The following is a 12,401-nucleotide window of genomic DNA, read 5'->3' on the forward strand; positions in this document are numbered from 1 at the left end:
AACGGAAACGATTATTAAAAATGTTATAAAATAAATAAAATAATTGACTAAAAAATTGTGAAAAATATGAACAAAAAGGGGGGCGGAAACAGCGATCCGGAAAATATGGCAACAGAATCGGAAATAAAATTTGCCGGAAATGATAACAAAGTTAAAATGTACGAACCAAAACATAGAAGAAAATTGATAAGAGTTCTTACCGTGTTTGCTTATATATTTTCTGTGAGTTTAGCCGCAATCATGTTATCATTGTTTTATTTGTTTATATACAGTCCGGGTAAAGCAACAAACATGAAAAATTCTGAACCCCTGAAAAAAATTATACAAGGTAATTAATTATAAATAATTAAATATACAAAATATAATAAACACAAAATAAATAAAATAAATAATTTTTTTTTTTTCTAGCGGAAATGTCGATGCAAAAAATTGAAGAAGATCCTGATTTGTTAACAACTCCTAGTCTTCCTAATTAATTAACTTTCGTTTTAATTATTTATTTTATTTATATTATTAAAATAAACAAATAATGTACGTTAAATCTTTAGATTTTTAGATGCATTTATTTTATTATTATTATTATTATTATAAATTAAATTATTAAAATAATTTATTTATGTAAAATTTTATATCATTTGTTATACTCTATATAAATATTTAAAAAAAAAATTAAATTAGTCAATTAATATATATTATTCCTATGTTTGAGTAGAGTTTTTATTGTTATGTATATTATTATTATTATTATGAATTTATTAATAAATAAAATTATTAATTATTTGTTTTTTTATTTTTTTTACACTTAAAGTTGAATGATTTCCAAAGTGGAAAAGCATTGAATTTTCTCACAATAGTAATCCTACTTTCTAAATTATTAAAAATTTTCATACTTTGAAAATAAATAAATAAAAGTTAAATAAAATATTATTTATTCATTTTTAATTACTTATTAATAAAGAGAAACGATTTATTAAAACATTACAAATTGTAAAAAAAAATGATTATTAAAACTAAAAAACAAAAAAAAAAAAACAAAAACTTGTAAGAAATAAAAATAATATTTTGTTATAAATAATATTATCATTAATTACTTGATTGTTATTATTTTTTTTTTTTTGTACACAATTTATTTATTTAAATAAAATTCCTGATAATAAAACTGAGGAGGATTCTTTTCAAATGCAAAGAAATACGTCACTTTAAAAAAAAAAAATTCTTTCTTTTTTTTTGAGAGGGGGGGGGGCGAAATATACACTGGCTTTTTTTTTTTTTTAAATTTATAGCAGGGTCACTTTTTTCCTGTATCTTTTCATTTCTTGCAAAACAAAATCCGTATCGTCTTCTTCCATTGGATCGTCATCACCTTTATACGGCAGATAGGGGAGATACTCGTCTGGTTTTCTTGTCATTGTGTTTACTGTAGTCTACATAAAAAGAACGGATCATTAAATTCTTTAAAGGGATACCTCGGATTTAATTCTGCGAAAAAAAAAAAAAATAAATTTCGAAATACAAATTCAATTCTTTTTTTTTATTTTTTTTTATGTCTTTAATCCGAAGGGGTTGTTATTGATTGATAATTAATTATTATTTATAAATAATCTATACCTTACCAAAGTATAATTGACACACGTTGTAGGATTATATTGAGATAAAAGAGGCTGATCGATGTTATTTATATTATTTATTTCTTCTTCTTCTTCGGAATCGATAACTGATTCGATTACGATCGAAAAACACGGTAACAATAAAAACATGAACCAAAGTCCTCTTATTGGATAAATGAAGAAAAATAAAAAATTCAGTAAAATTTCTACGCATCTGTAAAATATTTATTTAATTTTTTTTTTTCTTTTTTTTTTTTTTGATATATATTTACAACGGAACAATATGTTATTATTATTACTTAATTCTTTAATACTAATAAAAAAATTTAATTTAAATTGTATTAAGGGAGGATGTAAAAAAAAGTATCTTACAGTGGTACCAACTGAACAGAGCCAAAACTTTTAGGATGAACTGGAAAACCATTTTCATTGTAACGGACGGCACAATCTCTTAATTCTGATTCATAATATCTTTTTAATTTTCTCGGTCCTACAATAACGTTCATACCGATCATTCCTAATTTTCTACAAAAAAAACCCAAAATCCCTTTTAATATTCCTACGAAACAAAAAAAAAAAAAAAACAAATGTATATATATATTTTTTTTTATTTTTACAATGTCCGCGTACTTTTAATTAAAATATAAATTTTAAAAAAAAGAAAAAGGTAGAATAAAATAATTACCCAATAAGAGTAAAGTATAAAAACAAACAAAAAGAATAGTTCGAATATTATTTTTAATGTATTCTTGTGTGGATGGAGCAGTTCCAATTCTGAAAGGATAAGATCTTAAATATCCAGCATCTTTAAAATCACTGGAAGCTAATCTTCGACATCGTCTACCATCCGAATTTCCTACACAATTACATTTACAATGAAAAGCACAAAGACATCGATCTGATTTTTTAAATGTTACTCTTCTACAAGCTAATTTCTTATTCGATTGATCTAAAACTTGAACTAAAAACAAAAAATATTAATTTTTAATCATATAAACAAAAAAAAAAGGTAAAATAATTAGTTGGTCCACCTGTTGCGTGAAATTTATTCGAAGGCATTGCACCGGATAAATCTAATCTGAAATCGTGTCGCTGTTGCGGATTTATCGTTACTAAAGGTCCCTCTAAAGGACACCATTTTGGATTTATATTCGGCGGACAATCTCCTAATCGAGGACGAAAATAGGATGATGTCAATCCCGTGTTTAATACCGATAGTACAATTCTCGTTTTGTCTGGATATGTACTGTCAACGTAAACTGAAGGGATTTGAGCTGAAGATCTGTTAAAATTATAATTATAGAAAACCTCTTATGGACTCTTGTAATTTTTAAAGAAAACTCAAACACTTTTCTTTTTTTTTTCTCTCTCTCTCTCTCTCTCTCATTATCCGATTGGGTAATTACGGGTATGCGATAAGCCAAAAAAAAAAAAAAAAAAATTTATTTTACCCTTTTCTAATCATGACATTAAAATCCGCTTTCATTTCAATTTCAATAGTGCTCGTATAATCTCCATAGTATTCCAATGCCAAATATTCACCGGATAAATTTGAATAAGTTTTTACTGGAGAATTAGGTACCGTTCCAAAATTTTCAACAAAATATTTTCCTCTTTTCCCTCTAATTCTGGCTTCCTTAAAAAAATGAACGTGTAAACACCTGTCACATTAATCATTAAATGTCAACGCGAAATCATTAACCAGTTAGAATTTTATTTTGAAAATAATTTTAACCCTCTACTCACCATATCTTCTCTCCATAAATCTACCGGCTGTCGTGTCAAACAGCTTCCTTTTGGACGAGCACAACGATCGGGCTGTTGGGAAAATGCTTCAAAAGAAGTTCCTATCATATTACATTCGGAACCTGATGAAACATCTTTTGATCTGACTACTAAATATTCGTCTGGACCACCTTCCATCTTTAAAAAGGAAAAAAAAAATTTTTAATTATTATTAATCCGTAGTTTTAGATTTTATTAAAATTTTTTTTTTTTTTTTTACTTGTGGATAATTATTTGATTTAGCTGGATCGGAAACGTGAGAAGGAATGAGCAACATGTAATTATCGGAATCTATGGACGTTGATATTTTCTTTGTATTATCACCGGCATATGTCATTGAAAAAGTTGGTAATTCGTCTTCTGCTTTTGGTAGAAAAGTTCCAACCCTTTTTTTTTTAAATATAAATATTTGAAAATTTTTAGTTTGATCTTTTTTTGATTTTGTTAAAAAAAAGAAATACAGAAAAAAATAAAATACCTGACCATTTTTCCTTTAGTTAAATCTCTCCATTCGGAATTACCGTTAAAAAAAACATTTTTTTCAAAAACCTGAACTCCAACAGTTTGTGCAACGACAGGTTTTTTTATCTGATACATTCCGTACCATAAACCACCAAATCTTAAACAGTGAGCGCTGTTCCCTGAACATTTACCATTTTTTCCTGAAGAAAGAGTTTGCCTTTTTTTCATTAAATTATCATTTTTCTTATCGATAACGTAACTGGGAGCATTTTCATAAGATCTGAGTAATCTACTTTTATACGAGAAAATTTTTTTTGATTTTCCATCCTTTGAAAATTTTTCACCATCGGATAAATTATTAATTTCATTTTTTGATGAAAAAACTCTGTAACCGACATCGCCATTTTCTACCAATTTTTTTTCTTTTTCTATTTTATTATTTATTTTTGATATATTATTATTTAAAGTTTCCGTTTGAGAATTCGATGATAACCTTTTATTTTTAACATCGACAACAGGAATATGAAACAAATATTTATCATTTCCCGATGAATTTTCAACATTTCTCTTATTTCGGTATTTTTTTAATTGATTATTTTTTATTTTTTCATATTCTCGAATTAAATTACGCTTGTAATTATTTATATATAAATTTTTTTTTAATTTTTCTCTCATCCTTGGAAAATTTATATTTTCAACATGTCTGACATTATTACTGTAATAATAATCATTGTAATCCGTAAATGGTATTAAAATCCCACCGCCATCTTGTTTAGAATTTATATAATTTTTTACACGAAAATCATTCATTTCTTCTTGATTTGAATTCATGTAATTTCTTGTTGTTTTCTTTAAATTGTGATGATTCTGATATTTTCTTACTGAATTACTATCCTTGACATTATTATTATTATTATTAATATTTTTAAATGTAAAACGTTTGTTAAAAGATGACGGATGTGAAAAATGTTGTTGTTTTTGTTTTTGTAAATAAGAATTTTCTTTTCCGTGTTTAAAATTAGTAAAAGATTTTTCTCTTGTTTTAAAAGTATTTACAAATGGATTTTTATTATCATTATATTTGATGGACTGATGAGGAATTTTGGGGATTTTGTCAATGGGTTTTTGTATCACTTCAAAATATATGTTCATGTTTCCCTTACCCGGTCCAAGATTTTTACTATGAATAGTAAGAGGTAATTTTTTTTCAAAATGTTCATCCGAATTCGGCCATTTTGTTTTGAAATTATTTTGAAAAATTTCTTCTATGGATCCTTTTTCGTTAAGTTTTCCACCTCCGCTGTTTTCCTTTTGTGCCGTTTCGATATTTTTCTCGTTTTTAAAATGTTCGTATTTATCCTGATAAAAATTATTTTTTCCCTTTGAATTTGTAGGGATTTGTTTGTTTGATTCTTGTCCCGTCGTCGTCGGTTGTTTTTTTTCTTCCTGCCATTCATAAAGTATTTTTTCATTATTATTATTATTATTATTATTATTATCATCATCATCATCATCATCATCGTTTCTGTCTCTGAATATAATTTTGTTAATTTCTTCTTCCGAATTACAATTATTTTCTTTCGGATGAGGACAAACGGTGTTTAAATAAAAATTTTTTTCTTCCGTCGTTGTTTCATAACGTGTTTGACCATCATCATTATGATCGCATTTTATTTCTTTTAATTTAAATAAACCGGAAAATTGATTTGTCGCATTTTCACCGTCTTCTGATTTATTATCGAAAGGTGGTTCGTTTTTTGTTTTTTTATTTTCTCCAATTTCGATCGTTATTGAATTTTTTTTATCACAAATCAAATCCTTTTCTAATTTTTCATTTTTTTCATTTTCATTTTCTTTTTCCCCTCCTAATTTCTTCTTACAACTCTCGTTATCTTTAGTATTTTCATAATTTTCTTTTCCTTTAGGTTTTTCCGATTTAAAATCATCTTTAGGAATCTTTTGTAAATTATCTTGCGAAAAATTTATCGTGAGATCGTTTATTTCTTTTACGGCAGAATAATTTGAAGTTGTTCCTGTGGAAGTAGCAGAATACAAGAGTGAACTATCGTGTGAAAAAAAGTATCCCGGAGGAGTGATTTTAGAATTTTCATCTTCTTCCGAATTGACTTTACGTTTCCACGTGTTTCTATGTAATAATATATCTTTACCAAATCTCGAAGAGGATAGTTGCAACAGAGGATAAGCATGATGATTTTTCAAACGATTTTTACGTTCGTAATAATCGCTCAGAGAGACGACATTTTGATCCCATTTATTTATTTTTTTTCTTCTTACTTTTTGAAAATTTTCTCTTTTTCCTCGCGTCGGTTGTTCTTCAGGTTTTTCCAATAAGTTTTCATTACTCATTGAATTCGGATTTGCGCTAAATGATTTAATAAAATTTTTTAAAAATAAATTCTCTTTAAAATTATTCCTTCTTTCATCATTTATTTTCGAATTAAAATCCGCGGGAATTTTTTCATTTCCGAATTTATTCCCGTTCGCAACCGATGATTCCTTAACATCATTTTTATAATTTATAATATTTTCACGCGGATTAAAATTAAATTTATCATTATCATTATTATTATTAGTATTTCTTACTAAATTATTTGGGAAATTATTAATCAACTCTAACTGACTTTTAAATTTTTGATTTTTTAAGTTGCACAAATCTCTTAAAAATTCTTTTTGACAGCAAATTAATCTTCTATCGTGTTCGAAAAAAAAATTCGGGAGTTTATCCGATGTTAATTCTTTAAATGGACAATAATCATCTTTATCATCATCCATTGTTTGATCAACTGTACTCTCTGATGAATTAGAACGTTTATATTTAATACGAATTAGTTTTGGATCTAAAATAACACCGGAATATCCAAAATTTTCAACGTAAGGATTATCTTGGCGAGTCATTAATTTCGGATTTCTGTATAAAAATGATTTTTTCTGAGCGTGAGAACTCGACAGCATTTCTTTTTCATTCTTTTTACCATTAGAACAACAAAAACCCTAAACGGAATTGAAATTTTTTCGACGTTAAAATTCGTTTAAAAAAAATATCATTCGTTATTACGTTGAAGTTAAAAGCAATGAGAAATTTAAAATTTAAATTTTTTTAAAAATCGGGATCCATGTTTAAAATGAATTTTTTTACCTCGCTGTAGGGTATAAATTTTCCATTGTACAAAGTAACTCCACATGTCGGATTATCCAGATTTACGCTACATTCGTCTTTCGTCTTTTTCTCTTCTTCAAAAGGATCATTATTAACGGACTTTAAAAAAAAAAATTTTTTTAATTCTCATAATTAAATTTAACCTTATAATGTTTGTCAATAATTACTCTTTGATACTCGAGTCCGTACAGCTGGAGCATTTGGTCTTGATGTAATTTAAGGACAACAGGAGTTAATAAACGTCCCCTTCCTCCCGTTTCTGGATCAAAAACGTGATCCACCGATATGTATTCATCATCGCAAGGCATCTAAATTGGCAAGAGTTTATATAGTTTTTAATAAGTTTTTTTTTTTTTTTTTTTCGTTAAATCTAATGTTAATTATTTAAATATGCGACAATAAAAATTAGTCGTCTAGTTATAGTGTAGTAAATTTAACAAATAAAATAAAAAATGAAACTATAATCAAATTATTTATCATTGGACAAAAACAAAAACTTACTTTGCCCGCATTTTTAACTTTTAATGTTATAATTAGCTTTCTCTTGCATTCTTTAACGGAATTAGGAAACTCCTTTTTAGCATCATCTTTCAGTGACGAAAATTTATTTGAATTTATTCCAAGAATTTTATTTTCCTCGGTTGCCATTGCCAGAGTTAGCGGATCATCATCATCACATCCTGAGTGTTTATGAGAGCAAGATAATAATACTGCTCTTAGTTCTATTTTAGACTCACATTTTTCTTCTCCTTTAATCGTATTAATAAATTTAAATGTAATCAAATAAAGTATTAAACGTATTAAAATTATCCTTTTCATGCTATTTAATAACAAAATACATTTTGTAACATCAATGTAAACATTACACAGAAGGATATTAATAATAAACAATTTTGTTAACGGCCTCCGTAATATTAAATTTTTATTTTTTTTTATTTTTATTCACAAAGTGTGCCGATGAAAGCAGACGATATTCAAACGATTTTAATAAAAAATAAAAAAAAAAAATTTTTAAGTTTATAAAAAATTCATTTAATGTTAATCAAATTGATGAATCGTATAAGAAAAAAAAAAAAAAAAAATTTATTTTATTATTTTCAATTTCTAAATATTTATTAATAGTTTAAAATTAAATTTTTTAAAAATAATTTATTTTTTCAATGCCTCGTTTGAATTTACAAAGGCGTAAATGTATAAACGAGGCACATCTATTTTGAGAAACGATTCAAAATTTAAAAAAAAAAAAAAAACAAAATGTCGAACGATGTTTAGCAAAGATATTTAAATAAATAAATAAAAAATTGGGTTTATTTATGTAAAAATATATATTTACGACTGGTTTCTCAATGTCGAAACATTTTCACACTTCTCTTTGAACTAAAAAAAAAAAATCGTTAACCCGTTTCATTAAACAAAAAAACTGAAAAAAAATTGTCATCGACGAATAACTAACATAAACCAAGATAATATTTTAATTCTTTAAAATCGTAAATAATGCAATCGGGTACTATATTATTTATTGTATCCGAATCGTAAACGAAATCGGGTAAAGGTAACCAAACTGTGCCCCCTAAACGAGCTCTTATACCCCCCAATATATCAGTTTCCAATTTATCTCCTACCATGATGCATTCTTTTTCTGACACTCCAAAATGGCAGCAAGCTTTTAAAAATATTCTTTCGTCTGGTTTTTCAAATTTCAAATCACCCGAAACGAGAATCAAATCGAAATAATCGTTTAAATTTAACATTTTTATTTTTTCCCATTGAGAATTTGAGGGTCCATTTGACATTAGTACTAAATTGTATGTTTTCCTTAGAGTTTTCAATAATAAAACAACATCCGGATCCGGTGATAAATATTCATATCGAAATTTAAACCATTGCGAATAAACGTCTCCTATTTAAATAAAGAAAAAAAGTCAGTAGAAAAAGCCACAAATAAATAAATTAATTAATTAATTAAATATTTATTTACCTAATATTTTATTATTATTTTCTCCCAATGAATTTTTCCATAATAATCGTCTCCAGTCGTGTAAAATAAAATCAGGATTTTCAGGACATTTTCGAAAACTTATTAAAAAATTTTCCGTTGCTTTAATCGCGTCCACGTGGGAAAATCCATGTTTTCTCACTAGTACATCTTGAACCTGATTCAAGTTATATATAAAAATTGAATGACAATTATTGGAAAATTTTTTTAATTGTTTAAGATAAATTGAAATCGTTACAATACGTTATTTTATCCAATAACGATAATAATAATATGAGTTTTAAATCGGGGGTCCGTTAAACGAGAAAAAAAAAAAAAATTATTTTTCTTCTATACGATTCACTTTTTAAGAAGGTAAAAAAAAAAAGTAAGAAAATAATTTCCAATTTATTCCAAATTGTTTTTAAAAAATTTTTACCTGTATATCAAGGATCTGAAAAATTTTTTTTTTTAATTAAAAGAAATTGATTTAATGAAAGAGAAAAAAAAAAAAGAAAGAAAAAAAAGTGAATAAAACAAAATATTTATAATAAATGAATAAAAACAAAATGAGAATATGTCGATGACCTAATTGACTGACTGTTATTTGGCACACAACACAACAAAATTTTTTTTATTAAATATTATATATATGTATATATATGTACACTCATATTAATTTTTTTTTTTTATATTTTTTTTTTTTTTTTTGTGAGCTGCACAAAAGCTTTTCTTTCACTTTTTCAGTCGTAGATAAATAAATCAAAGCTTTATTAAAATAATATTAAATTATTATGTATACATAACTACATTTATACATTTAATTAAAATTTTTTTTAAAAAAAACCAAAGTATAGGCACACGCTTTACATTAACTCGAAAAAATAACAATTAGAGATTATTCAAACAAAAACAAAAGACAATTGACTTATTATTATTATTATTCGTTAGCTCAATTTTTTTTACTCGAAAAAAAAAAATTTCCGTTGATTCTATCTAATTAAAATAACTGAAAATCAAATAATATTATTATTAAAATTTAATTATTTTTTTCCTTCCTCATGATCAACATTGATTTCTGTTATATTCGTTATCGTTAAATAATAATAATGATTTTTTTTTCCTCTTTAAAAACTTATTAAAAAAATTTTTTTTTAATGTCGCCTCTTAATAAATAAATTTTAATTTTTATATATAACTATTATTAACGCATTTTTTTCTCCAGTTCGATAAAATGATGCGTTTTGCACATGGTTAATGCACCTTTATCTTTAAGAATTTTAACTAAATTTTTATCAGCTTCAATAAGATTACAAAAAAAATCTTCATATGCAGATTTTGTGTTAGAAGGTAAACAACCTTTTTTAACATTATTTAACATTTCAATAATTCCTTCCGCCCAACCGCTTTCAATAGCAAAATCTGAAAGCCAAGGTATTAATATTAATATGGCACTTATTGTTTGCATTCCCAAAAACCAAAGTTCCATAAGTTCCGGCCAATATTGTTTGTATTTCATTGATACAGATAATGATGATGCATCCACTGATTCGTCAATGCAATATGCATCCCATAAAAACCGAATCGTTGATTGTATGAAACGGCAAATTGAAAAATCATTTTTTTTAATTTTTTTCGATTGTTGTTTGAGGAGTAGCAAACCCAATATTGATAAATTTCCTATTAATACCAAATTATCAGAATCATCTTTTAAATCCGTTAAATTATTCAATATGAATTTTAATAGGGTTGAAAATGTCGGACTTTCTTCCGCCAATTTCGGTTCTAATACGGTTAAATTCATAAAAATGTTACAAAGACTTATAATGGCCGTTTTTGAATCTTTTCTTTCTTCGGCTCCCTCTCCTGCGGATGATTCGGAAAGTGATAAATTTTTTACTTCTTCTATTATTTCATTTTTTGGCTTTTTTTTCTTTGGTGTTTTTACTAATATTTTCGACCAATGAAAAACGAATGCCTGATAAAGAATTTCTTCTTCGTTCAAACTCAACATTAATTTTCTAGCTTCCTCTTCGACGGTTAAATGACAAAGAGCCGGAAACATTATACGAAAAACGTCACATTGGGCAAATAAGTCGTTGGTTTTTGGTTTGGAACTCGCGCCATTTTCTTGATTTTCCATTTTCTTTTGTCGGCACGCGTAAAACGTATCATTGGCAATTGTTAGAATAAATGGCAATATTTGGTAAACGGCCGATCTCATGCTAGTCGTTTCTTGTGCCAACCACGCGGCTAAAACCCTAACCATGGCAATGGTAAAAACAATTTCTTCCGGTTTCATTTTACTTCTATCTTTCTGGTAACTTTTTGAAAATGATTGCAAAGTCGTTATAACCGCAGTAAAGGCACCTTTGAGTGATACATATAAATTTTGTTTTTCCTTTTGCTCTAAATCCAATAAATCTTGTGCCATATAAGCAATAGACAACTCCAATATTGTAAAACAGGCTGTTAATAAATCAGCATTTTTTAATATATCATTTATTGTGCGGTCTTCAAGTTGCATTCTAATTTCCACACAGCATAACTGCAGCAATAGAAGTAAAAACAAATAATGAGGATTTTCTTCATCGGAAAATGTCCACTCCACTCCACATAGTTCAACCATTAAAGAAGCCAATTTTAAAGCAGGGTTTCTCTGATTCCTTCCAATTTTACTTCTTAAAATATCATTTAATCCCTTGTATATGCTTGCTGGCCAAGATTCTTCTTTCATGTTTGTCACTGATATGCTTTTACTGCTGTTAACTAATAATGCATTGAGTATTTCACAAAGTTCAAATTTCCTGTCACTATTATCTGTTTTAAAATCCAAAGCAATTTTTGTCATTATCGCATGAAACGGTTTAGTATTCTCCTCCCAGACAGATGGACCAAATCGACTGACTAAAGTGACAAGAATGTTTAAAGCCTGATCGGTTTGAAAACTTTGATGAGAATATAACTCGCACATTGTTGTAACAGCTTTTGCTTTCAGTAATTCTTCTTGACCGACTTTGGTTGATGCTATACCACAAAGACAAGCATAGGCTTCATTGATGGCCATTAAATTCTCATCTAGATCATCATCATCATCAGATTTTTGAATGATTTCAAAAAAAACTGGAATATTAGTTAAAATATCAGGGTGGGTGGCTAAATCTGGATCTGAACAAAAACTAGATAATACAGATAAAGCCACAGACCTATACACTGAAGGAGGACAATCTGCTGTGACATCATGACATAATAACAACCGTTTTAAAAATTTAAATCCTATAGCTTCCAAAATCAATTTTTTACCGTGAGTGTTGCAATCGGAACTTTTTATTAATTTTGTAACCATAAACAAGGCAGCGAATTTTTCTGTATCCGAAGAAGCAGCTCGTAAAAT

At 26.8% G+C, this 12,401-nt stretch overlaps 3 protein-coding genes across 3 annotated transcripts; 1 reads left to right on the forward strand and 2 right to left on the reverse strand.

Moving 5' to 3' along the window:
• Window positions 1–66: 66 nt before the first annotated feature.
• Phum_PHUM458060 (uncharacterized protein) lies at window positions 67–476 on the forward strand (the record flags this gene model as incomplete). The annotated part of the gene is made up of 2 exons (XM_002429926.1): window positions 67–328; window positions 409–476. The coding sequence occupies 2 exons, from the start codon at window positions 67–69 to the stop codon at window positions 474–476; spliced, it is 330 nt and encodes a 109-aa protein (XP_002429971.1).
• A 1,499-nt stretch (window positions 477–1,975) lies between these two features.
• On the reverse strand, window positions 1,976–7,851 carry Phum_PHUM458070 (uncharacterized protein; the record flags this gene model as incomplete). Its single annotated transcript, XM_002429927.1, has 15 exons — window positions 1,976–2,124; window positions 2,293–2,568; window positions 2,639–2,889; window positions 3,059–3,243; window positions 3,354–3,530; window positions 3,649–3,778; window positions 3,871–4,484; window positions 4,554–4,748; window positions 4,911–5,300; window positions 5,451–6,237; window positions 6,493–6,866; window positions 7,012–7,101; window positions 7,200–7,340; window positions 7,534–7,781; window positions 7,830–7,851. The coding sequence occupies 15 exons, from the start codon at window positions 7,849–7,851 to the stop codon at window positions 1,976–1,978; spliced, it is 4,029 nt and encodes a 1,342-aa protein (XP_002429972.1).
• A 541-nt stretch (window positions 7,852–8,392) lies between these two features.
• Window positions 8,393–12,353, reverse strand: Phum_PHUM458080 (neurochondrin-1, putative; the record flags this gene model as incomplete). The annotated part of the gene is made up of 3 exons (XM_002429928.1): window positions 8,393–8,409; window positions 8,492–8,932; window positions 10,271–12,353. The coding sequence occupies 3 exons, from the start codon at window positions 12,351–12,353 to the stop codon at window positions 8,393–8,395; spliced, it is 2,541 nt and encodes an 846-aa protein (XP_002429973.1).
• Window positions 12,354–12,401: the final 48 nt, after the last annotated feature.

Source organism: Pediculus humanus, genomic scaffold, assembly GCF_000006295.1.
Source record: "Pediculus humanus corporis 1103172108237 genomic scaffold, whole genome shotgun sequence".
NCBI lineage: Eukaryota > Metazoa > Arthropoda > Insecta > Psocodea > Pediculidae > Pediculus > Pediculus humanus.